This window comes from Eublepharis macularius, chromosome 1 (assembly GCF_028583425.1).
Source record: "Eublepharis macularius isolate TG4126 chromosome 1, MPM_Emac_v1.0, whole genome shotgun sequence".
NCBI lineage: Eukaryota > Metazoa > Chordata > Lepidosauria > Squamata > Eublepharidae > Eublepharis > Eublepharis macularius.
Window position 1 is genome coordinate 151,352,022 of NC_072790.1, and position 26,876 is coordinate 151,378,897.

Genomic DNA, 26,876 nt, shown 5'->3' on the forward strand with positions numbered 1-26,876 from the left:
TAGATAGAAAAATGAAGACCGGGCAACCGTTGCTACCTGTGCCTCCATAATCAGGGAGCCTTCCAGGATCACCCCCAGGCTCCTAACTCGAAACCAGTGCAAGTAGCGCTCCATCAAGAGTGGGGAGCCGGAGTCCCATGCCCATGGCCCCCAGACCCATATGCAGGACCTCCGTCTTTGTGGAATTTGATTTCAACAGAATCTGCTTCAACCATCTAGTCACAGCTTCGAAGGCACACTCCAAGGCATCTGGGGCAGAGTTGGGCTGGCCGTCCATCATCAGATATAGTTGGGTGTCATCAGCATATTGATGACACCCAAGTCCAAAACTCTGCACCAGCTGGGCGAGGGGGTGCATATAAATATTAAACAGTAATGGGGAGAGTATTGCTCCCTGAGGGACACCACACACCAATGGGTGGCAGGATGACAATTTCTCCCCAAGTGCCACCCTCTGTCCCCGACCATGGAGAAAAGAGACAGGCCACTGTAAGGAAGTCCCTTGTATTCCCACATCGGCAAGGCGGTGGGTCAGTAGATCATAACTGACCGTATCGAATGCTGCTGACAGATCCAGTAGTATCAGCAGCGCCGATCCACCACAATCCAGCTGCCTGCGGAGATCATCCATGAGGGCAACCAGCAACGTCTCCACCTCATGTCCCGGGCGGAAGCCAGACTGGAAGAGATCTAGGGATGAGGAATCATTCAGGAAACCCTGTAGCTGCTCCACCACCGCCCGCTCAACCACCTTACCCAGAAACGGGAGGTTTGAAACTGAGCGGTAACTGACCGGGTCGGTGGGGGTCCAAAGATGGCTTCTTCAAGAGAAGCCTAACCATGGCTTCCTTCAAGGCTTCAGGAAAAGTCCTGGAGCTCAAGGACATGTTGACAATGGCCTCCAGAGTAGTTCGTGGCCCTTCTACACTGGCCTTCACCAGCCATGATGGGCACAGGTCCAAGGAGCACGTGGTAGGTCTCACTGCTTGCAGGGTCCTTTCAATCTCATCCCTGGAGAGTGGGTTGAAATGATCTAATATCATCCCAGTAGACAGCCAAGGGGCCTCTAGTTCATGTACTGTGTCAATTGTGGCCGGCAAGTCACGGTGGAGAGACAAGATTTTATCAGCAAAAAAGCTCCCAAAAGCCTCACAGCTAATAACTGAATTCAAAATTTGACGGTCTCCCCCTGATAGGGAGACCAGTGACCGAACCACATTAAACAGTTTTGCTGGGCGTGAGCTAGCTGATGCAATGGAAGCTGCGTAGAAATGTATTGTCGAAGGCTTTCACGGCCGGAGAACGATGGTTGTTGTGGGTTTTCCGGGCTGTATTGCCGTGGTCTTGGCATTGTAGTTCCTGACGTTTCGCCAGCAGCTGTGGCTGGCATCTTCAGAGGTGTAGCACCAAAAGACAGAGATCTCTCAGTGTCACAGTGTGGAAAAGGTGTTGGCAGGTCATTTATATCTACTCAGGAGGGGTGGGGTTGAGCTGAGTCATCCTGTAAGAGTTTCCCAGGGTGTGGAATGCTAATGGCGGGAGGCTTCACTGTATCCTGAGGAAGTTCTTTTGCATATGGATTGGTGCTTGATGTGCTAATCTTCTCCGCAAGGCTATTGTCGGGTGTAGAGTGTTTTGTTAGCCTGGTGTTTTTTTGAAAATATGACTATTTTTCTATTTATGTCAGCAAATACAAGTGGGTAGAACATATTTTGCACGTGCATTTCATTATTTCCCTTTGATGTTTTATGACAGTAATATCAGAAAAAAGATAGATTCCAGATTTTATAGTAGTACTTGATTAGAGTCTGAATTTGAACTTCTTGATAGTTGTGTTTTATAAAGAGGGCCAGTTAATTTTACAGTAATATGTGTTGAAAGGAACCCTGCTGTTTCAGTATCTATTGGACAGAATTTTCCATTTCTGTCTTATTTAAGATAGCTATATTTTTGTTCCAGGAAAGAAGAAAAAATCGACTGTAGCTGTAAGCTATGTCGCCTTATATTCATATAACAGAAAGTTATTTTTGCTCTATTTTAATAGCATTCCAAAGAGTACTTTGTAGCCTGTTCGTCCAGGACACTGTAACATAGTGGCTTGCGCAGTTACTTGCAGCAGTGATCTCTCCAGTTTTCAAAAGCAGCCTATATATTCATGACCAAGTAACCATGTAAATTTACCACAGTATGCTATGTCACAAGACACAAATACATAATCTGTGCAAAATTAACTACATAGAAATATCCTACCATATAAATAAATTCTGTACAACATTCTTATATAACAAAAGGTTTTTTATGCATGTTTCCCAAGTGCAAAATTATACAATTTTTGTAAAGTGCTAAAGCATTCAAAAGCGCAAAGTCAATATATCAGGCTCAAACCACATTAACAAACTGTGGTCCTGTTGCAGGCGTAAGTCATTGCATAAACAATTCTTTTTCAGTTAACAATAGATAAGCTTGTCCCTTCTAAAGGACTAGTGCAACCAGACTTAACATAAACAGAGAGATACAAAGTCAAGAATGAGCTTCCAAATGAAACATGAGCTGAAAAGCAGAGCAGCTTTGTTGTCCCAACAGGAAGCCTGCCTGCGAGCTTGTTTCAGAAGCGCTTTCTTCAAAATTAACTCCACTTAAATAAATATACAAGAAAAAAATCAATATGCTATTCAATATTACAATTTGACAAATACCATAAATACTGACAACCATTAATAATTCAGGCTATCTATAACCTATGTCAATTTCATTCTCTTCCTGCTATTCACTTCCTGCTATCCCCAATAGGGGCTTACAATTTAAAGAGACACTAACAACGACCTATAACTGCTGCAATTCTCAGAAAACCCGAGAAATCAGTATGGATGTTGAGACCATACGGGACAACAGTATTTAATTTAAAGGTCCAGTATGCCTCTTGTCTGCAAAGCTCTTTTTGGCTGTCACAGCTTTGCAACCTCTTGACTACACACAAAACTGAGACCTTAAAATTGTTCTCCTCGATGAAGTGCAAGACCGTTGGTGCTTCTGTGACCCTATTCTTTATTCTGGACTGATGTTTTATTATCCTAACCCTCACTGGTCTGCTAGTACTGCCTAGTTTTTGTCAGCTGCAGACCACTACCTACACAACATTGGGTGTGCTGCATGAAGAAAATGTTTTTAAAGAAATACTCTGCTGTGCACCCAGTGCTAGAAATCCCCATCTCTCTAATACACGGGGGCAGACCTTACATCTACCACAACGGAAATGGCCATCCGGTAAGGTTTGTTGTGTCGATGCTAATTGTATGCTAATATCCAAGCACACTAACTGGTCCCTCATTTTCTGTAAGCCTGATTCTACTCAGTAGACTGGTCCAAAATGGAGTGTAAACGATGGGAAGATGCTGATCTGAGTTATTACTTTGAGTTAACTAATAACAAAAAGGTGCTGAAATATGAAGAAGTAACTCAGCTCAGTAATAGTAGCATCCTACCATTCCAATATCTCCAAATTAGAGATTTTCTCACTTTCAGGCTTCACAGAGGTAAATTAATGGATAAAATTAGAAGATTTTATTGTTGTACTTGTTGGAAAAGAAACATAGCACATTGTCTAATTTTTATACAATTCTATTGGAATTATCTCATAGCTCAGTTCCAAACTGTATTATATAATGGAGCAAGACAGTAGGTTATTGATTGAATAATGGTTCCTCATTTTCTGTAAACCTTCTTTTCAGAGAAAACATTTGAAAAATGTTGCATCAAATGCAATCGCATTATTATTAGGGGAAAAATCATATTCTCCTGTTAGTTAAGATCTGCCTCAAAAGTAGAGTTGCTGACTTTGAGTGTGGAATTTCTTAGAAATTTGGGGATGGAATCTGAGGAGGGTGGGGTTGGGGAGAGGAGTGAACTTAGTGGGGCATAATACTAGAGAGACAGCCATTCAAAGCAGCCCTTCAAAGCAGCCAAAGTGAAGAACACTCTTGGATCATGTGGGTTCTTCTCTGATACTTAGTCAAATATTTTTGTTTGAAATCAATGCAAATCACTAGCTGGCAGAAATGATTAGTTGTGTTGCCCTGCTGTTACTGAAGATCTAATAATTGTTCAGGTTAGCTACTGTCAAGCAGGTGGGCAATGGAAGCAAGAAGTCTCTCATTCCCATTTGTATATGGAGATTACATGAGATTCTTGTTCTTGAAGAGAGCTCCTTTGCAGTATAACTTATGGCAGTGATTTTTTTAAAAAAGTAAGGGTTTTGTAGACCATAAAGAATTCTTCAACTGCAATTGAGAGGAGGAGCATATATGCACATCAGAGCCAGAAAAGAGGGAGGGATAGGAGGTGGGGCTGTATATGCAAGACAGAGGAAGTAAGTGAACAGGGGAAGAAAACAGTGGAATAGTGGAACTGGTTCTCCTGTTTCTCTCTCTCTCTGATGTGCTGTCAGGTTGCTTCTGTTATGATAATGATAATGATAATGATAAATAAATTATTCATAACAAATGTTATGAAAGCCAAAATTCAGAAAATCAGTGAAAATCCAAAATGTTGACTTTGCCAGGAAAAAGATGAAACGGTGTCCCACCTTATCTCTGAATGCAGCAAAATTGCACAGACGGACTACAAAGCTAGACATGGCAGGGTTGCAAAGCTAATTAGTTGGTAATCGTGTAAAAGGTATAACTTGCCAGTATCAAAGCATTCATGGGAACTTCAGGTGGAAAAGGTGCTAGAAAATGAACAAGTCAAGATCTTGTGGGATTTCAGGATTCAAACTGATCGGCACCTTGAACATAATACACCAAACATAACAGTTGCGGAAAATCAGAAAGTCTGGATAATTGACATTGCAATTCCTGGGAATGTCAGATTCAAAGAAAAAGAACAAGAAAAAATGATTAAATATAGAGATCTGGCAATAGAAACCACCCGACTATGGAAGAAGAATGCAACAGTAGTCCCCATTGTCATCGGGGCACTTGGAACCATCTTGAAAAACTTAGAAATTCATATGGAAAAACTGCAGCTTTCTAACACCTACAGAACTGCAAAAGACGGCGCTACTTGGAACAGCGTACATATTACGCTAATATCTGGTTGATACTTAGTATCTGGTGGAAACTTGTATCTGCTTAGCAAGGCCAATCAATAATAACATGTGACCTCTGCTTATTGTTGATTGTGTTTTGGATAATTCTAATTCTAATAACAACAACAACAACCGATTTATATACCGCCCTTCAGGACAACTTAATGCCCACTTAGAGTGGTTTACTAAGTATGTCATTATTATCCCCACAACAACAACCCCCTGTGAGGTGGGTGGGGCTGAGAGAGCTCCTAGAAGCTGTGACTGACCCAAGGTCACCCAGCTGGCTACAAGTGGAGGAGTGGGGAATCACACCTATTCTCCAGATTAGAGTCCCTTGCTCTTAACCACTACACCAGGATAGCTCTCCAGGTTTATTGCAAGCCTATGAATTAATGACCACCAAACCCATCCTGTCATGAACAGCTTTGCTGAGATTGTGCACACTGAAGGCTGTGGCTTTCTTTATTGAGTCAATCCATCTCATGTTGGGTCTTCCTCTTTTCCTACTTCCTTCAACTATGCTATGTTTTCCAGACCTCAGAATTGGTGAGGGAGGGAGCTTCTCCACCTTATTCTTTCTCTTACCCCGGTTTATAGCTGTCACCTCTCTCCCAGTCACACCCAGTTTCTTCGTCTCCTGCCTGTTGGAACTTTCTCCCTTTGATGGCCCTATCTTCCACTCACCTCCATTATGCAGCCAACCCCTACCCCCTTGTCTGCCCCTCTTCCTCTGGATGGGATGGTGGGGATCAGTTGACTGGCTGACAGCCTGCCCGTCTGGCCTACTTCAACCCTCCTCCTGCCTGCATTAATTGCTGGGCATTAGGCTCAGCATCCTGGCCCCACCTGGCACTCCCAGAACCTGTCACTGCTCCCTCATCTCCCAGTTGGTCCTCCAGCTGGAGAGTGCTTGGCCTGGCGAGGGAGGCAGCGATCATGTTGCTCATGTGTTTCATAGGGCACCAGCTTGGAGCTGCCAGCCCCCACCCACATTGGAAAGCACAGGAAGGCTGCCTCCACTGTCCCCAAACACACTGCAGACGAGCTGGTTGATTCCATTGTTGCCTTGGTCACCTTCTCCTCCCTGGGTGTGCTCCCTGTGGGGAAAAGGGGTTTACTCTGCCTCAGTCCCAAGACTTGGAGCCAGTGTGGTGTTGGGAGTATTGGCCAAGGCAGCTGTGTCTCCTAGTTTGCTCCTCCTTGAGTGGGAGGGCTCCTTCCAAGCACACCTCCCCCTTCTCACTGCTGTCGGGGCTTGAAGCCGCTGCCCTGGAGTCCAGGCATCCCAGACAAGTTCTTGTGTCTTTCTGAATGTTACATTGGACATAAATATTACCTTAGCTAGTCTTCCCTGAACACTGTCTCAGGTACCAAATTGTACCTGTAGCCCATTGACCTCATACCCCAGGGCTAAAAAGACTCTAAAGCGGAGCTCTGGTCCTGTGTGCCAAGAATCCTGTACAAATAGAGACTCTCAAGCAAAGATCCTTTAAAATGAAATGAAGATTCACTGAAATCACTTATACATCTTGAGCAAATGTCATTCACACTTCATACTCACCCAAGGTTAGGTTGGCCAGACTAATTTGTGTGTACAAGATGCTCAAGCAGGAAGTTCCATTGATGATGGTAAGTAAAACTGTGTTCTGGCCCATCTTGGCCCACTCCTCTCTGCTCTTTCTGCACCTCTTTTTTGCCTGGGATTTCCAGGTCCTGCCTACCTATTAGTGTGTGTGTGTGGGGGGGGGGGAGTCAGGGGTGAAGCAGCAGACCTCTCCTTTTTAGTGTGTATGTGTTCTCATGGCTGCTTTGGATGAAGCACTTTTGGTATAACTGGAAGTGATGGTATCACACTGGAGCAGATTCTTTAGAAATAGACCTCAAACAGGTTTTTTTGCTATGAAAATGCATCGTGTTTTTAGAAGCGACATCATTAGCTAGGGATGTTGGCACATTTGCACCCTTTTCCCTGGCCTACATGGTGGGCAGTCTCTGTGTGGCCTCCTCCCACTGATCACCATTGATTGGTGGGCAGACGTAAGAATCTCCAGAAGATTTTGCCCAACTCTGGAGGGCACCCTGGCAACTCTATTTCTGTCCCTTTCCAATCAGAATCCAAAATGCAGTCGTGTCCAGTTCTTTCTCAATACCAGATTTCCCTGTTGACATCTTTATTGCCCTTTGCCAGGCTCATTGGTTTCAACCATTGCTGCTGCTTCAGGGTTGCTTCCCCATATCTTGGTGTGCTGACTGTTGTGGATAGGGGTGAAAGAGAAGAGAAGAGAAAGCAACTTCATACCAGAGAAGTTTACTTTGGGAAATACACCTTGAACTTACCTGCTTCTTGCTCCCTACATACGTGGGAGGAAGGGTATTTGGTGTTCCTGGACAGTTTCTTTCCATTTTTTCACTGGAGGATTCATTTTCTTTCATAACATAATGATTACTTGAGATATTGATTGTTAGAAGTATTGACTATATTCCCTATTGTGACACTTGTTGCATTGTTATCCTGACTGTAAATATGAAGATTATTGAATAGCTAAAATTGCTAATATATTTTGGTTTCATACCTAGTAGTGGTGATTTAAAGTGACCTGAACTTCATTCCTGGGACTCTTTTTTCATTACAACTGTTTCTTTCCCAAGGAATACCTCTCGTTTGACCGTCTTAACAGTGGGAAGCCTGGCAACCCAAGTCCTCTGCCAGCCTGTATCATCACATAGTGCATTTTAGCACCAGGACAAAACTTTAAAATTTTTAAAAAGCTGACTTCTAATTGAATGGTGTTTGGGTTTGAGGAACAGTCAGGGTTGCCAGGTACCCTTACCCTCCTGGCGGGAGGGGGGGCAGCACTCACCGCTTCTGTTTTCTTCATGCCAGTGCATTCCTGGGCTTGCACAATGATGTCAGTTCCAGGAATCAGCCCTGTGCAAAGCATGGGAGTGCTCCCAGGGTGGTGCGATGATGTCCCTCTGCCCTGGGAGTGTGCTTGGGAGGCCTGTTCCACCATCTTTCCCCCTTCACTAGGCGAGTGAGTGGTGGTGGGTGGTGGAGGGTATGAGTGAGGGATCCCCCTACCCCATTAGGAGACCAGCAACCCTAGGAACAGTACAGAGCTGCGTCAGTATTTTAAACTCTTCTGAACTATTTAAAACATTTAAATATATATCAATACTAACGGCTTGTGGAAGTTTTTTTTTGTTTTCTAAGTAGACAAAATATCTTACTGCATTGCTGTCATTATTCCCTGTGACTTATTTAATACATCAGTGAAGGACTGCCCCCAAACTTATCCTAAAATTAATATTTGTTATTCATGTTTGATTTTATTTGTGTATTTGTAAATGCAATTCAAGCTTTTGTCTTTTTGTCTTTGTCGTTTGATAGGATGATGAAGTGGTTCTGCAGTGCACTGCTACCGTTAACAAAGAACAACAGAAACTGTGCCTTGCTGCAGAGGGGTTTGGCAACAGGCTCTGCTTCTTGGAATCCACTTCAAATTCTAAGGTACCCCAAGCTGTGTTGTTCTAATGCTGATTTAAACATTACTGACCCACCAAAGTTTCTTCTTGGTATCTCGTTACATGATTGCTTTTGAAGTATTGATCTTTGCCATGTTTTGCCCTGTGCAAAGCATGGGAGTGCTCCCAGGGTGGTGCGATGATGTCCCTCTCCCCTGGGAGTGTGCTTGGGAGGCTCGTTCCACCATCTTTCCCCATTCACTAACTTGATATATTCCACTATGTAGTTTTTTGAATAGGCGAAAAATTTGAAGGTAAAATATCAAAAAGCCAAATTTTGAATACTTCCGAATACAAAAAAGAAGAAAAATGTTTTGAGAATCTATACCATCAAAGAAGATTTATATCATATGATATGTTTTAAATTCAATAAGGCTACTTTATTTTTAAAGCAATTAAAAATTTCTTCAACTATATTTGTGGGATTAGCAAATTTTAGTAGAGACTTTGGATCAATCATGTAATCATGAATTTACACTAGTAAGAGATGCAAAATGTATTTTCTATGCATGTCTTAAATAACTAGTCCCTGCAGGGCCTCTCTGCCTACATACCAAAGAAGAGGGGAGAAGTTTAGCCTTCAGGAGATAGATAACTGGACATTCCTGTGATGCAGAGGCAGGGGTAGAGACAAAGGAAGAATTATGAGTTCTCCCCCCCCTGTCCCGTTGGAGAGGTGTGTGTGTGTGTGCGCGATGCTGTCGCGAGAGTGAGAAATGGAGAATAGCCAGTCTAAAGGTATAAAAAGATCAGATGCTTATTTTGAATGTGACTTTCGTTTCTCCAAAATGATGTCATGAGCCCTTAAAAGTAGCATGTGCTCCTTTGTTCTCTGGTACACTCTGAGCTCACTTGTAGCCTGTACCCTATTTGCAAATATATGTTGTTCTTTACATCAGCCCTTGTCTGTCTCATCTCTCTTATGCTCGGCAAATTGGAAGGAGCAAGGGGGAAGGCACTTTTGTGCAACAGATTCATGAGGATCATATGTTATATCTAGAGGCTTGTTAATCTCGTTGATGAATGTGGGTAGAAAAAGTATGAGTGGGATTAATTTGTCTTATTTCCTTTTGGGACTGCTAAATTAATCTTGCCAAGGTACTCAGAACTGACAGATTAAATGAATAAAATATTATCCAATTGATATTTTGTCCACATAATATTTCAAAGCATTTTAGTGATTAATATGGTAGCCATTGAAGCATAGTCAAGCCAGTGTTCTAAGAAGAATGGTATCTTTTTCATTTAGGCTGTAATCCTGTGTGCATTTTGACTTTGGAACTCTCACTGCATTTAGTGGGGTAAAAGCACCTTTACATTGTGCTGGACTTGAGCTCAAATATATCCCTTACTGAAGATAATAGGTAGTGTTATAATTTCATGTGGTGTAATCTCAAAAGCAGTCTTGGGTCAGGATGGTTTTTGGCCGCCTCTATGACCTTTCAGGTCACAGGCTGTCTGAAATTATGGGAGGATTCCATGTTTGATATTAAAGCTGAGATGTTAAGATCAGACTGCAAGCAATTAAAGATACTGACTCAAAATGAAGTACCTGGGCTCCCTTTGGTGCTTGGACACTCCACTATGAATAGCTCCATTATTTGGCTTCCTAAAGGCTCATCAAAGTTCAGGACATGGTTAACTTCTGAGGCTTGCTGGACAATAATTTACCTCCTAGGACAATCCAGGAATATGCCTCACAATGCAGCCTTCCATGGGAATCTAATCATGAGTGATGCCAGAGCCATCAGCCATCTCTTGGTCTTTGTTAACCAGCCTGCCACTCAGGTAACCCACTCATCCACTTCCTGAGTTCAGCACCCATGCATCTTCCTACTGAGTTCAGCAGCCAAAATTCAAATGCACCAATGGGAAACCATACTCTGCACACATGATCCAATCTTGTTGTGGATCCTAAAATCTACATGGAGCTGAGCCAATAAGAGAACTCTCCACTGAAACCTATAAAACCAATAAAAATAGCATCCCAGCAAGGGAGAAATTAGGTTCAAACTGATTCCTGAGTGCCTATATTTTATTTTGCTTTTTTGGGGTCAATTTTAAAATGTTGGTGGTAGAAGGAAATGTATGCAAAGACTCTAACATATAAGGTCTTCAGAACTTATTAGATCTGAGGTAATTCAAATTTTCTGCTTACAAATTTCTCCTGCATAGGTTTACAAAAATATATTATCTCCTGTGTGGTGCAGACTGATGTTTTATTTTCAGTGGGCCATCATTTTAAATGTATTATTCATCAATATTAATGATTCATTGTAATAATAGTGATCTTGCGGAATAAATTTATTCTGTTCAGTTGTAGCAATCTTCCTTGAAGATAAAAATGTGCCAGAATGCATAGAAATAACTTTGGCATTTTAAAAATGACTTGTTTAACAAATACATTATAACTGACCACCAAAACAAACACAGCATTCCAGCTAGTAGCCTAGATCTATCCATGCATTAAGTGCCTTTATGTTTTCTTAAGAGGGGGCTATGAATTTAAGCAGTTCCTCCTTTCTGTTGCAGCCCACTTAGCCTCCCAAAATGTTGTTCCAAGAGGTCAGTTCCAGGAACAACTTAGTAGGGGTCTGCAGTGGGAGGATAGCAAAAATCGCTTCTCCTTTGTATGAAAACTCAACTCATTTTCTTAATAGAGTTGGATCCAGATCACTTTTAAAGAAGAAGCCTAAGCTTGAACAGTCAGGAGATGAATTTCCAAAGCTAATTGGCAAATTAAAAGCCAACAAGTTGCCAAGTCTAAATGTCATGAAAAATCCTGCCCTCAAGTCATAGTTGACTTATGGCGACCCTGGTGACGTTTTCATGGCAAGAGACTAACAGAGGTGGTTTGCCATTGTCTGCCTCAGCAACCTTGGTTTTCGTTGGCGTCCCCATCCAATTACTAACCAAGGTCGACCCTGCTTAGCTTCTGAGATCTGATGAGATCAGGCGCTCCTGGGCTATTCAGGGCTGGGGGACCTGGACAGCATACATCTGAGTATTCTTAAATAACTCAAATGTGGCATAGTAGTTTTCTGAATGAAAATATACAACTTGTCACTAAAGTCAGGTTCCGTACCAGAAGATTGGAGAGTAGCATGTTGGGGAGGGTGGTGGGTGGTAAAATTGTGGCTTAATCAAGCTACAAAAATCAGTAAGGAGCAAGAATAAAAGGATGATAGACACATAGAAAGATGAGTGAAGACAAGGAAGAGATCTCAATTCTAGATTCAATGATTTCATGTTCTCATAATACTAGGAGTCTACAAATTATCCTTACTATGTACCTGTTTATCGTGGGCAATTTCCTGAAGATCTGATCTATTGCCCACTGCCACTCGGAGTGGTGGGGGAAGAAAAATAAAGAAAAAAAGTCACTGTCCTGTGAACTAGTATGTCACTTCTGGGTACAACCCAAAAGTGACAACGGGTAGCTTTAGGAATTGCTAGAAACCATAGCACTTTACCATAGAGTTCAGACAATTCCTAGAGCTACCCATTGTCATTTCTGGGTTATATCCAGAAATGATGTAGGGACGTTGGTGCCGTTGCTGTTGTCAACCCCCCTCTCCATGTCCTTGCCTCCAACCCTCTTGCTTGTTGCCAACCTTTGCAACCCCAATACTAATTCTGATGTACTGTCAGCATAGCTGTCATGAGTCAGCCCCAGCCCCAACTGGCCACCTTACCTAGTGCCTCAGAGTCCTCCTCAGAGTCCTCCTCAGAAGATGAGCAGGAAGGGCCAGCAGGATCTCCTCTGGAGTTGGAAGCCCCTGCAGAAGCTATGGGAGAGGAGGAGCAGCCAGAAACTACTGCTGCTGCTCCAGAGGGAATTCAGCAGGAACAGCCTGGAGCTTCTGCAGAGACTGTCAGGGACGAGGAACAGCCAGAAACCTCCACAGAGGCTGTAAGAGACAAAGACTCCCCCAGGGCAAGAGCGAAATCCGAGCCTCTGGGGCCAGCTGAAAGGAGGAAACTTAGAGATAAGGCAGCGTTCCTGGAAAGGCGGAGGAGTGGCCGGCTACTAGCACAACGCCGGGCTGGGCTGTTCGAGGGAGAGGCAACAGCTGCCCCTCATTAGGACAGCAATAAAGGAAGACGCTGGGAAGACCGAAGCGTGGAAGCAACTCAGCTCGCCACTCCCTGCTACCTGGACGTTCGTGTACCCTGCTCTGCTGCTTGCTTGGACTTTGACCTTGGCCTGCCTATTGACTACTCTTCTGCCTGCCCCTCTCTCTCTCTGACTGATAGCCTGATCCTGACACCTGGCCTGGACCCCGGTTTGCTGTCTGGTAATCCTGAACTCCTGCCTGCTGTGTCCAGTCCTGCAGTACCAGTGAGCCTCCTGCCTGCTGTGCCCAGCCCTGTGTGCGACAATAGCTTTCTTAATATCCTGTACACTTCAAACAGAGAAACTGAGGGAAAACAGAGAGAGAGACAGAGATTGAGATAAAGCACAGAAACAGCACCAAAATCTACAGTAACTTTGGAATGAGCTATAGAAGCTAAAATGACAAGATTAAAGCTATCATACTTTGGTCACATCATAAGACAAGATTCTCTGGAAAAGTCAATAATTCTAGGAAAAGTGGAAGGCAGCAGGAAAAGAGAAAGACCTAAAACGAGATGGCTTGACTCAATAAAATAAGCCATGTCCTCCAGTTTGCAGGATCTGAGCAAGTCTGTTAAAGATAGAACGTTTTGGAGATCTTTCATTCATAGGGTCACCATAGGTCAGAAACGACTTGACGGCACATAATACACCCCCACATGGTGATGGTTAGTCCCTCACAGGCATTAGAAAATATGATTTATAGTATCATGCTTAATATATTTTACTGCTGGTATAAATTGTGTTATCAGTTAGGTATGTCCTCGTATCTTTATTAAACCATAGATTCAGTAACAGTTTATTTAAATCTAGATGATGTGTATATGTCTAGCGGAGCCATATTAAGCCCATTGCCTACATTGGGTCAGGCTTCTAAGTTCTTACAGGCCCAGTTCTGGCCTGACATCCTGGGAGTGAAATGTGAAGCTCAGTTAATTAATTGCACCTGTGAGCTGTTGCCTAGGGAAGGCATCCTTGAGAGACAAGGGAGTCTTGGCTCCACACATACTCCTTCTCAGTTCTCAGGCTAGTAACGCTGATTGCAAGTGTGCCTCTGATTGGCTGACAATCATAGAAAAGATGGCTCCTCTCTGCTCTCATTACCACGCTACGCACTCTCACTGAGACTTCGTTGCTACCTTATTCCATCGGTATGTGAGAGACTTTGCTCCATGCCAGGCCTGAGAGGACCAGACCTGCCTGGCATGGTTTATGGACTATGTTTGTGAGTATGAGCCTCAAGCCTCTTCAGAGAAATGCAAGTTAGCCAGCTTATGTTTTTAGTCAGTTAGCTATGGTAAAGAATAGGCAGGTTATTCGTTATTTTAATGCCATTTGCTTGTGCCTTAATAGAGTGGTTCCTGCATCTGCATACACTCTTCTAAGTTAATAAACAACTATTATATATAAGTCTTGTGTCCAGGGCTGGCGCCACCATTGAGGTGGTGAGGCAGGGGCTGCGGGCACTGCAGGGCTGGAGTGGGCGCCGGAGGGGACGCCGGGGGCATAGGTGTGCGCCGCCACCAGCCAGCCCCGTGCCGTCGCCGCCACCACACGCCCCCGGGCGGGCGCAGCAGCCTCAGGCCAGGGACAGCAGGCAGCCGGGGCGGCGTGCGGCATGCGGGCAGCCTCCTCGCACTGCCCCAGCCACCCGCCAGCCAATGGCCCCAGCATCACTGCGTGATGATGTCATCACGCAGTCCATTGGCACGCGTGTGCACTGTGCACGCGTGCGAGGACAGCCTCAGGCGCCAATAACCCTGGCGCCGGGGCTGCTTGTGTCTTTGAGTATCTGACCAACTGTGTGCAGAATCCCCCAGAGAAAAGAACCCAGAGATTGGTGAATCTCATACAAACGTGGTGTTTCATCCTCCCAGGAGGCCTGCTAGGGGTCTGAGTGGCTGTGATCAGCACTTAGAACGGTGGGCAGGACGTTGTTGACCCCCCCCCCGGACAGTATGGTAAGCAAAATAAAACCAAAGTACAGTGGCACTTTAAAGACTAACAACATTTATTAAAGTATGATCCTTTGTGAGTTACAGCTTACCTCTGCAGATATATGGAGATCCTGCTTAAGTAGGAAGATGGTGGGGGTATGAGTTAAGGCAGAAGTAAATTGTCCTTTCAAGTTTTAATCTATATGGAGTAAAATGAGGTAGAACATATACTTGAATCCAATTATATATTTCATTCCCACCATAAATTTTATTATTTTTTTTAAAAAAATAATTAAAAAGCTAAAAAAGAAAAAAAAATCAAAGAAATATAAAAAGTTAAATAACAAAAAACAAAGGAAAATAAAACACAAATATAAGCAAATTGAAAGGAATAATTTCCAATTTTCTCTGTGACAGATGCATAAACATTACATATTATACACTTACTCTAAAATTACCATGAGCAAATTACCTCCGTTTCCCTCTAAATTTTTTTTGTTTGTCTCTTAATCTTCAAAAGCACAAATCATTGGTTCATTTTTTTCCATTTCATGCAAAAAGTCTATAAGGGGTTTCCAGGAAGCCATGAATTTAGATAATGTCTTTTCCCTAATCAAAGAAGTAAGTTTGGCAAGCTCTGTAAGCTTCATCATCTTCACCAACCTGTTGTAATGTTGAAGTTTTCCATTTTTGAGCATATAACAATCTTGCTGGCAGAGTGTGAGCTCTGTGTGTCTGTGACAGAATTACAGGCACAAGTAATGGATGAGAGAGTTCAGAGGTTTGAACAGATAAGCAAGGTGATCAGTTATAGTCTGGTAAAAAAGAACAGCCAATCAAGATTTCTAGAAAGTGAGTCTTGTAGAACTGTTAGAGATTGTAGTGAGTAAGGAAACCGAATTGAACTGTGACTCATGAAAGTTAATATTTTAATAAATGTTGATAGTCTTTAAGGTACTGCTGGACTTTCATTTTGTTTTGCTACAATAGACTAATACAGCTACCCCTTTGTTCACAGTATATAGCCAAGTTGGTCTTCCTGCCTCATTATTTAAAGCCATATCATGATACCTAGTATTTTATGTCATTAAAACTATACAAAATGATGATTTGATGAGCCACACCATATCTGATTAGCACATAGAATTGAGAGTAGCATCTAACTGTAACTTCTATGAGGTTAATGTTATTCTTAGCTGTTTTCCTTTGGGGAGGGGGAAGTGAAATATGATGTTACTAGCTGCACTTATATATACCAGAGGTGGGGTGGAGGTAGGACTTATGCCACATCTATGTGAGAAAGTCCCTTTTGCTGCAAGAATACCCCTGGAGTTGTCCTTCCTTGTATTAGCTATAAACAAGACCATAATTCCTTCAGACTGTTGTTCACATTTGTAATTCAAAACTATATACAAGAGGCACCTCCACCTAACAAAGAACAGAAATAACAGAACAAACTGTATATGGAGGAAAATTAATACAATTACAAATTAAATATGCAAAACTACTTAATAATAATGTATTTAAGTGCAGTGAGAAGAACAAGTCAACAACATAATCCAAACATAGTCAAAGCATACATTCACTCAAAGTAAGCCATTCCGAAGCACTGAGAGTGCAAGCATATAGTTAAAGTCCACCAAAGGACCAGGTTCTGAATAAACATCAGTCCAAAGGAGTCAATAAAGTAAATAAATGGAGTAAAGCCAATAGTAATCCTTCTGTTCTCTTAAGCGGATGTGAAGAATGTTGCAAAAAGCAGAACGTCCCGAAGACGTGCCTGGCCGCCCTATGACCAGGGCCGGCAGTATTGCCTCGTTGCTTCATCAAGAGACCTCCTCAGGGGCGGAAACACATCTCACCAATGAAATATCCTAGATAGTCTTTTCGGGAAGTTAAGCATGAAAGTTAACAAAAAGAAATGCGGCAATTTCTTTTTGTTAACTGTTATGCTTGACTTGCTGAAAAGACTGAGTAAAAAGATCAGAGATTAAAAATAATATACAAGACTTATTCACAGCAAGACCAGATCATTTATGGATTATTGTTCATTGAAGGTGTGAACTCAAGGATAGTTTTGGTGAGCCCTGTGCTTCCAAATATTGAAATAACCTGCATTTGAAATTAGACTTTATTCAACTTGGTTGTTTAAACAAGATCTTTGTTGTTTAACCATGATTCTTGCTGTATTTGATCTGACACTGGATTTTACAATGAACTTGTTTTTGTGGTTCTTGATGACAACATATTTATAGTAGCAGAAATGTTTTTAGGAGTTTCACAATTCATAAATTGCTCCAGCCACCTAAAAAGACCTCTCTGCTGAATAGGCTTGCAATCTAATTATTACAGAAACTAAATATTAAAGGAGGTGTCCATGGTAGTCTGCTACAGCGAAAATTACCCCGAGTCTTTTGACACCTTAAAAATTAATGTGTTTGTTGTGCCATAAGTTATGATGAGCCAGAGTCCACTAAGTCAGATAGAGGAAAAATTAAGCAGGGAACGCAAAGCAGAAACAAGCGATTTAATGTGGAACAAGGAAATGCAAGTAATCAACAGAATCAAGATAATTACCAGGATCAAATATTAGAACAAACTGAAGTATCACAAAGTCAAAAGAAAGGAATAAGTTTTACTAATGTTTAACATTAGTCTACAATGAAATCTAAAAAAGAAGAAACAGAAGGATGAAGAATAACACCAAAATCACTAGTGTCATGAGAAAGGATAACATTCTCACTGTATAGAGATAGGAGGAGCAGGAAAATCAGAGCCAGTGTGGATAGTTAGACCGGCCTAGGAAACTCCTGGAGATTTAGGGGGGTGGGTACTTGTGGAGGGGGGAATTTGGAAAGAGATTTCACTGAGAATCTATACCAGGGTTCCCAGACTTTTTGATCCTGTAGGTACCTTTGGAATTCTGACACAGGGTGCTGGACAAAACCACAAAATGACTGCCACAGGAGGCAGAACCAACCACAAAATGTCAGGGAGTGAGGTTCTGCGTAACTCTGATACCAGTTCTTCAAAATGAATGTCTGAGCTGAATCATTTTGGCTCATACTGTGTAATCTACCTTGAGTCTCAGTGAGAAAAACAGACTATTAATAAATAAATTAAGGCAGAAGCTCTGTTTTAGTGGATGCCTTTTAAAGTTAATATATGCAGCTTACCTTCAATAGGGCAGGCCCCTGCTCTCACCCTCCACCCCCTGCCCCTGCTTACCTGGCTGGTGGGGGACGGAGGAATGTGCCTCCTGGGGCATGCTTCCAGGCAACACAGTGTGCAGGAGCACGCCTCAGTGGCTGGATTCAGGATGATATGAGCTGGATTTGGGCCAAATTGGGCTGCTGTGGAGCGCAATAGCCGAATCAGGGTACCACATTGGGTACCCCTGATTTTACCGTAGAGTTTGTCCTCTCCACAATAACTAATCTCTCTAATCTAGGTGTTGAGGGTGCCAAGTGGGTAAGGGGCGCTGGTTCTTCTTATTTGTGTGCACATGCTCCACGGGGCTTCTAATGATTTGGAAGTAACACCATCAGAAGCCCTACAGAGTACACATGTGCACCATTCACCTTGTACTCTGGTCAGCCTCCCCATATCTTTCCCCTCTGCTGGCCAGGTGAACAATGACGGGGGGGGGGGTAAACAGCTGGTGGTGGGAAACCTAAGTACAGTAGAGGAATAGATCTTTATTTCCCCTCTGTGCTAGTTTGGAAAGCATAGAAAATGAGGGCTAGGGGCTGGAGAATCTCTTGAGCTTTAATTTTATCTTCCACCATTTCATAATACTTTAATCCGTGAAGAGCTTTTGCCCCTTTGTAGTTTAAAGAGTCTTTAAGGCATGCATGCAATTAGGAGTGGAAAACAGCTTTTCTGATTCTAATTAATTCTTCTGCCAGGGCTTTTTAAAGCTTTAAAATTGTTCAGGACTTAAAAATTTATAGCATTCTGAACAGGCCGGAGAGTGTAGAGTGGATTAGGATGTGGTTGGGGTATGTATGTCATGCTGATACCTCCACCTTTCGTGTGTCTCTCAAAAATTCTACAACCTTCTAAAGAATTTTCTCCCTTGTCCCTTCCCCTCTGGTAATTCCTTCATTTTTTTTCTTTTTCTGACACTCAACTGCCCTCAACATTCAATGGCTCCTGGAAAATGCTGAGCAGGCTTGGTTAGCACAGTCCCTCTCCCCTGGTTTTTAGAAGGGTTTTTTTTTTTGTGAGCAGAAGACAGGCAGGAGAGGGGGAAGTCAATTACTTCCAAGTATCATCCATTATACCCATAGCTCTAGCGAGTATCAATACTCTAGCGAATATTTAAAAATGCTAATGGGCATCCTGACTGGAGACAATAAAATGGCCGGCTCACAGCTTGACTGGAATCTCAAACTCAGAAGCTGACAGAGACTTGGAATGCAGGAGGCTAGATATGATCTCCCTGGCAACCCTGGGAAGGAGGAATTTGCCCCACAGAGGGTGTTAGCAGAGCGAGGAGATAAAATCCCTTTGCATGGAGGGACAGTGGTCCATTTGTTTGCAGGAAGGAGCTTTCACACCTAGGCTCCATCTTGATGACAGCTGTTGCCAACTGGAGCAGGCAAAGGGCTGGCTGCTTATAAAAGATGCCAAGATAACGGGAAGCAGATTGCTGTAACTTCCAAGCATAAACAGCCTGCTTTAGAATAAGACCAGCTATGGTATTTGCGGAATTGAGGGACAAGGGCTCCCTTGCTCAATCCATTCCTGTGCAGAGAATGTGTGTGGACTAGAGGTGGGCGCGGACCTCATAACGGACCTAATTTCCCCATGAATTTACCTTGTTCGGCGTATGCGAACACATGGGCCGTGGGTGCGTGTTTTTTTCACAAATGCGCTGAATTTTGGGGCATTCTGTCCGTTGGCCTGTTATGCCAGGATTCCCGCCATTGCCACTCAATCAGTTTCCTATGCAACAGTATGGAGTCACCTTCCCCTTTTGGAACATGCCAATCTAAGCTCAGGAAACCTTGATTGGCAGCTCTGTCAGCCAAACAGAGAGTGCCTACTAGCGTTTCCTATATAAGAGGAAGCATGCGAAGCACGGCTTCAGTTTGCAAGCAGGAGCGCAAGTTAGCAACTGCTTGCTGTGGAAGTTTTTCTTTTGCATTGCACATTTCGAGAGCGGCTTGTGCCTTAGCAAGGAGCTTTGGGGCTTTGGATGCAAGAGGGCTAACTCTTCTCTCCATTCCTGTTTAATTTTTTTTCGCCTTTCAATTCTTGCTTGCTTAGAGAGAGCACTTTTTAAAAATCCTTTTACCGTGCTATCGGGTTCCTCTGATTTCTTTCCCCTTTCGAATCCTTGAGTTCTTGGGCTTGATTTTTTTTTCAAACTCTTATTTGCTTCTGGGTTCCTGGTGGGTTCTATTGTGCTCTGACCCCACCCACTCGCAGACCCGCAGTGGCTGCAAGGCAGTTTATGGGCTCTTTGCTTGAGTTCTTTCTTTCTTTCCACTTTCTTCCCACTTTCTTTCCTGGCTTTTGAGGTGCAAGGGGGCTGCTATTGGGCTCTGTGAAACACCCACTCTCAGAGGACCTGCAGTAAGCTTTTGGGGCTGCTTGCTTGAGTTCTTTCAATGCCTTTCTTTTCCCAAACAGTGTGCCCCTCTTGGGGTGCTTTCTTTCCTGGCTTTTGAGGTCCTGGTGGGAGCTATTGGACTCTCTGTGGCCTGATGGGGAGATTTCTGTTCCCCCCCCAGGAGACTCTCCTTCCCCCCAGAATTACCTCTGTCCTGTCCTGTCAAGGGCTGTTCCTGTGTGCCCAAAGAAATACACTCCCTCCGCCACCAATTTAACCTCCTCTCCAAGATTGTCTCTGTCCTCATGCCCTTTCCAAGAGGCTTCCTCCTGCTGTCTCCCCCTCCCCAAAGGACTGTCCTTTCAAAGAATCCTCCTTTCCCTCCCCATTCCAGCCCCAGAGCAGGTTTTCTGCTGCCAGGAAGGGGATGTACTAAAACGAATGACAGGATTGCCCATTGGAAATCACGGGAGGCAGGAATGCCAATTTACTTGCATGGGCTTTATTGAAATACATTACAGCAAAAAAAAAGGGGGGGGGGAGAAAATGTGGAATGGATTTTCCAGAAAGGCCTTTAGGCCCAGATAAACTATACAGAGACTGGAAAGACAGGCTCCACAGTGCAATGAGAACCCCTAGAAATAGCAGAAGGGCTCTGGGACTGGAATGACAGGCCCCTGAGTGTAGGGACAGCCGCTGGGTGATGCTCTGTATTCTTGGTGTTTGGGGGGGCAATCAGTGGGAGGGCTTCTAGTGTCCCTTCCCCACTGGGAGGGGGACACCTGGTTTTTTTTGCCACTCCTGAGGACACCTGTTTTTTTGGCCACTGTGTGACACAGAGTATTTGACTGGATGGGTCATTGGCCTGATCAAAAATGGCTTCTTTTATGTTCAAAAACCGTCTGGGATTGGAATGGCATGCCTCTGAGTAAAAAGACGATCCCTGGGAGTAACAGAAGGCCTCTGGGAGTGGAATGACAGGCCCCTGAGTGGAGTGACGGTCCCTGGGTGATGGTCTGTATTTTGGTGTTGGGGGGGCAATCAGTGGGAGGGCTTCCAGTGTCCCTTCCCTACTGGCAGATCTCCTGATGACACCTGGGTTTTTTTGGTCACTGTGTGTCACAGAGTGTTGGACTGGATGGGTCATTGGCCTGATCCAACATGGCTTCTTTTATGTTCTTATGTTCAAAAAACCCTCTGGGACTGGAACGGCATGCTTCTGGGTGGAATGACATTACCTGGGAGTATTAGAAGGGCTCTGGGACTGGAATGACAAGCCCCTGAGTGGAATGACGGTCCCTGGGTAGAGAAGAACTGCTTTGGGACTAGAATGACAGGCCTTACTGTGGGATGACACCCCCTGTGTGTAGCAGAAACACTGTGGAACTGAAACGATAGGTTCCAGAGTGGAATGGCAGCCCCTAGGTGTAGCAGAAGCTTTCTAGGTGTTGAATGACAGGCCCCAGTATGAAATGACAGCCCCTGGGTGTAGCAAATGGGTTTTGGGACTAGAACGACAGGCATCAGAGTGGGATGACACCCCCTAGGTGTAGCAGAACTGCTCTTGAACTGAAACAACAGGTTCGAGGGTGGCATGAAAGCATCAAGATGTAGAAGAATTCTGGGAGTTGAATGAAAGGCCTTTGGATGTAGCAGAAGTGTCCTGGGACTGGAATGACAGACCCCAGAATGGAATGATAGCCCCTCAGTGTAGCAACTGTGTGTTTGCTGCTGGCTTTCCCCCTCCCTTCCTCCTATCCTAATGCACATTTGATCCAAAGTGGCAGGGAAGTTGCTGGGAGAGAATGAAGCACCAGCATTTTAACGCTTTCCTAGTTTCACAAAAAAAAATAATTATTGAGAGAACAACAGGATTAAAAGGTACATGCCCCTCCCCCTCCTCCGAATGCTGCTGCTACCAATTGCTTTTCCAGTGGGCAAGGGACAGATCAAACAGCAAATACCTGGGGGGGGGGATGGGCTCCATCATTGCAACATTGCCACACTTGTGAAATGTTTTTTTAAAAAATTGACATCAGCTCCAGCTCCCACAAAATGCGGCTCCAAACAGACAGATCTGAACTCATCAGCAGTCATCAACTCGCCTTGAGGTTGTGCAGTGCAGAATGATGCTACCCCAAGCTGTTTCAGCACCAATAGACGTGAATGCTCAGCATCATCAGCTTAAAGTGTACCATGCAGAATGGACCATGGTGCTTGTGGGCACTAAAGCACCAGGTAACATTTTCCAGGTACCCCATCAAGTGTTTTAAGAGAGGGGCCAGGTGGGACTTTTGCCCGGCAAGAATACTGACCAGCTGTGCAGATTTTTAAAATCATTCCTTTGGTAGAAGCAGCCACCACTTTAGAAGAATCTTCACTGTGTGAGCGAAGGTACACTGTGGCCATTCTTTCCTGGCTAGCTCACCTGTGTCTGCACCCACCTTGGTGTGTCAAAATTGCAAAGGTGCCTGCAGGCTCGAAAGGTTGAGGAGTCCTGAACTATTTATTTGTTAATGTTATTGGATTTATAGCCCATTCTCCCTGCAAGCAGGATCAGAGCGGATAATAACAAACTAAATACATAAAGAGATAAAATAGTGATACCATAAAGCAAGATAAAAGCATCAATACAGTTTGTTAACAGTTTGTAAACTAGAGTTTGAGATGGGATTTTTCACAGAGAGTCTAAGGAGGGTCAGTGGTGAACACAGTGAGCAAAAGTGAGCAAAGAACTCAGGCAGGGTGTGTCACGTAATGGGAAGGTCTGGAAAGCTGCAGAATTGGAAAGGAGAACAGGAAGGGGGGCTAGGGCAGGATATTTGCTTGAAAATAGAGGAGGTAGCTCATATCAACCTCATGAAAGCGTAAGTAAACAGAGGAGCTGAAACGAGGGATAAATGTACAGATGGAACTGATTTGATGATAGCTACACGTCTTCTAGAAATAATTAAAATGTAAAGTATTTAATTCCACTATCTCTATTCCCAGGGGCTGTCATTGCACTCATGGGGCTGTCATGCCAGTCTCACAGCCCTTCTCCTACCCCTAGGGTCTGTCATTCCACTCAGGGGCCCGCCATTCCAGTGCTACAGCCCTTCTGCAACACCTTGAGGCTATCCTTGGAATCAGGGGCCTATCATTCTTCTATCAGAGCCCTTCTGCTACACTTAGGGGCCCACATTCCATTCAGGGGCCTGTCATTCCTGTCCCAGAGCCCTATGGCTGCACCTAGGGGCTGTCATTCCACTTGGGCCTGTCATTCCAGTCCCAAAGCCCTATGGCTGCACCCAGGGGCTGTCACTCCACTCAGGGGCCTGTCATTCCAGTCTCAAAGCACTTCTGCTTCATCCAGGGGTTGTCATTCCACTCAGGAGCCTGCCATTCCTGTCCCAGAGCCCTTTTGCTACACCCAGGGGCCGTCACTCCACTTGGGGCCTATCAGTCCACTCCTGGAGGCTTTCTGTTACTCCCAGGGATCATCTTTTTACTCAGAGGCATGTCATTCCATTTCCAGGGTGCTTTTGGTACACCCAGGGGCTGTCACTCCACTCAGGGGCCTGTCATTTCACTCCAAGAGGCCTTCTGTTATTCTCAAGGATCATCTTTTTATTCAGAGGCATGTCATTCCAGTCCCAGAGCCCTATGGCTGCACCTAGGGGCTGTCATTCCACTTGGGCCTGTCATTCCAGTCCCAAAGCCCTATGGCTGCACCCAGGGGCTGTCACTCCACTCAGGGGCCTGTCATTCCAGTCTCAAAGCACTTCTGCTTCATCCAGGGGTTGTCATTCCACTCAGGAGCCTGCCATTCCTGTCCCAGAGCCCTTTTGCTACACCCAGGGGCCGTCACTCCACTTGGGGCCTATCAGTCCACTCCTGGAGGCTTTCTGTTACTCCCAGGGATCATCTTTTTACTCAGAGGCATGTCATTCCATTTCCAGGGTGCTTTTGGTACACCCAGGGGCTGTCACTCCACTCAGGGGCCTGTCATTTCACTCCAAGAGGCCTTCTGTTATTCTCAAGGATCATCTTTTTATTCAGAGGCATGTCATTCCAGTCCCAGAGCACTTTGGCTACACCCAGGGGCTGTCACTCCACTCAGGGGCCGGTCATTCCAGTCCCAGAGCCCTTCTGCTATTTCTAGGGGTTCTCATTGCACTGTGGAGCCTGTCTTTCCAGTCCCTGTATAATTTATCTGGGCCTAGAGACCTTTCTGGAAAATCCATTCCACATTTTCTTTGCCCCCTTTTTTTGCTGTAATGTATTTCAATAGAGCCCATGCAAGTAAATTGGCATTGTTTCCCATATTTTTACAATGGGCCTTCCAGCCTTTCCCATTATCCCGCCAGGGAAATCATTCCCCTCTAGGGGCCGACCTTCCATGCTCAGAGGAACATTCTCCCACTCCATCCCAGGTTTTCATTACAACTTTTGGGTGCTGCGAGGCAATGCCAGCCAGTTGGCTTTTGCAGCTCCTATTTTCTGTACTGGAAGTTTTCTTGGGGTGGCCACTTTGGGGGCCTGTAACTCAGACATCCGAAATGCAATCTTAATCAAACTTGGTGGGTCGATGGGGGAGAGGCTGCTGAAGATTCTTTGTGAGACTGGGATGCCTGGGTGTGCAGGGGGCAGAGCCAGGGCCCTGGAAGTGACATAACCCCGTTCATGAACCTGGTTCATGAACCGGGCTGGTCTGTTTAAAAGTTCGTGGTCCATAGTCCGTGAAAATCAACGGACCACAGACCAGTGGTCCGTGGCTGATTCCCAGTCCGTGCCCATCTCTAGTGTGGACTTTTCCTTTTAATACATTCTTTACTTTTTAAAATGCTAGTAGTAGTTCTCTGTACCTCTTAGACCTCCACTGTTCAAACAAAATGGGTGCCAGGAAAGGAGTGGTTGGTTGCTAGATTGCTAATTTCCATGAATTGTACAAGTGGAGTAAGCTGTCCCTGTGCTAACCCATCATTGAGTAGCAAGAGTCACATGCACTAGGCAGAATCTTATTTGGCAATGTGAAAGAGAAGCTAGAAGTGTTGGCTCTTTTGGTGGATAATTCCAAAATGGACCAGTTGGTGGTAGTGTATCAAAAGAGAAGCCTGAGAGAACCCCTCCAAGGGTTGGGCATACTGGGAGAGTGGCACATCATCAGGTGGAGACTTGGAATGACTGTTGGTGCCTAGACATTTCAGAGGGCCAAAATAGAGTGGGGCTTATGGGGCTATTCTGCCACATTCTGGCTTAACTAGTTAAGAACTAATGACTTTTTAAAGCAGAACATGTTTACTTTAAGGCCAGTACTGTTTTTCTGAACTTCAAGGGCTATATTTCCCAGTAGCCCTTTTATCAACTTAAATATTTCAAGTTTTTTACTATCAAAGTTTCATTTGAAGATGAAAATTAGTAATACTTTAGTAATGTGTTTCTGCTACACAAGTAACCAATGGAAATCACTTCTAAAATGATTACACTTGATGAAACTGTGCAAATGAATACTGTTAAACATCTGTACAAATCTGTGCACATATAGGGTCCAGTGCTGTTTTTAGTCACATTGAGGATAGTTGTTTCCTTTTGCAGAAAAACAATTTTCCAAGAAAAATGATTAATTACATTTTTCCCAATTTTATATTTGCCTTTTAAACAATAAATACAATAGTATTTAATAGGAGTGTGCATAATGAAATTCCTACCCTATGTATGGTGGGTAGGGAGGACTGAAGAGGGGGGGCTATGTTGGGTTTCTGAAATTATGTTTACTGTGACTTTGATTTTATTGTGCTAAAAGTGTTTTATCTTTTGTATTTTATACAACATTATAACCCACCCTGAGCCCGCTCATGGGGAGGGTAGGCTAGAAATTCAAATAACATTAACAACAACAACAACAACAACAACAACAACATACACAGAAAACATTTTGATTCCCTACCTTTACTATGTAGAATGGTAACACAAATCCAAAATGCTTGGGAATAATGAAAACTACTCCCCGAAAAAAATATTTTTTAAGTGCTGATTCTTACCAGACTTGCAGCATGAACATGTGATTTTCTTTGATTCTACTGATTTCCTGGACAATGGCATCTCTCCTTTCCAAACAGGCCCTTGCAAGGGAGGAAAACCAAAAAAGCAACAGGAGCAACCCTCAAGGGAGTACCAAAACAAGCAATATATATGAGGGCAACACAGTGAAAATAGTATAAAGTGTTATTGAAAAAGTAATAACAAATGTATAGTCAATTAAAGTGCAACATGTTACAGTACCATAGTAATACAATCAGAACAGGCAGCGGTGACCAATACAACCAACTAGGTAATGGAGTACAAGGTGAGTGCTACATATAAAGTCATAAAATTGTTTTTATGACTTTATATGTAGCACTCTTGTGCTTGGATATAGAGAACTGGTTGTAGCACATATGTAGCACTCTTGTGCTTGGACATAGAGAACCGGTTCTGAACCGGTTCTCTATATCCAAGCACTAGAACTTGTGCTTGGATTCTCAGTGGCCACACCTTTGGAGGTGCTAGCTTTTCCACCAAAGAGCTTCATGGTGGTGATTTATTATTTTCATGTGTTATTTGTGTTACGACTCCTGAGGAAGACGTTTTGAAACAAGTTCTTTGCCTGGCTCCTTGTAGAGTCGC

General features: G+C 43.9%; 1 protein-coding gene across 1 annotated transcript in view; it reads left to right on the forward strand.

Moving 5' to 3' along the window:
• RYR2 (ryanodine receptor 2) overlaps positions 1-26,876 on the forward strand; it is a 720,715-nt gene that overhangs the window by 111,722 nt on the left and 582,117 nt on the right. Inside the window, exon 2 of the mRNA XM_054975163.1 lies at positions 8,481-8,600. Coding sequence (XP_054831138.1) covers positions 8,481-8,600 — 120 coding nt within the window. The remainder of the gene's footprint in view (positions 1-8,480; positions 8,601-26,876) is intronic.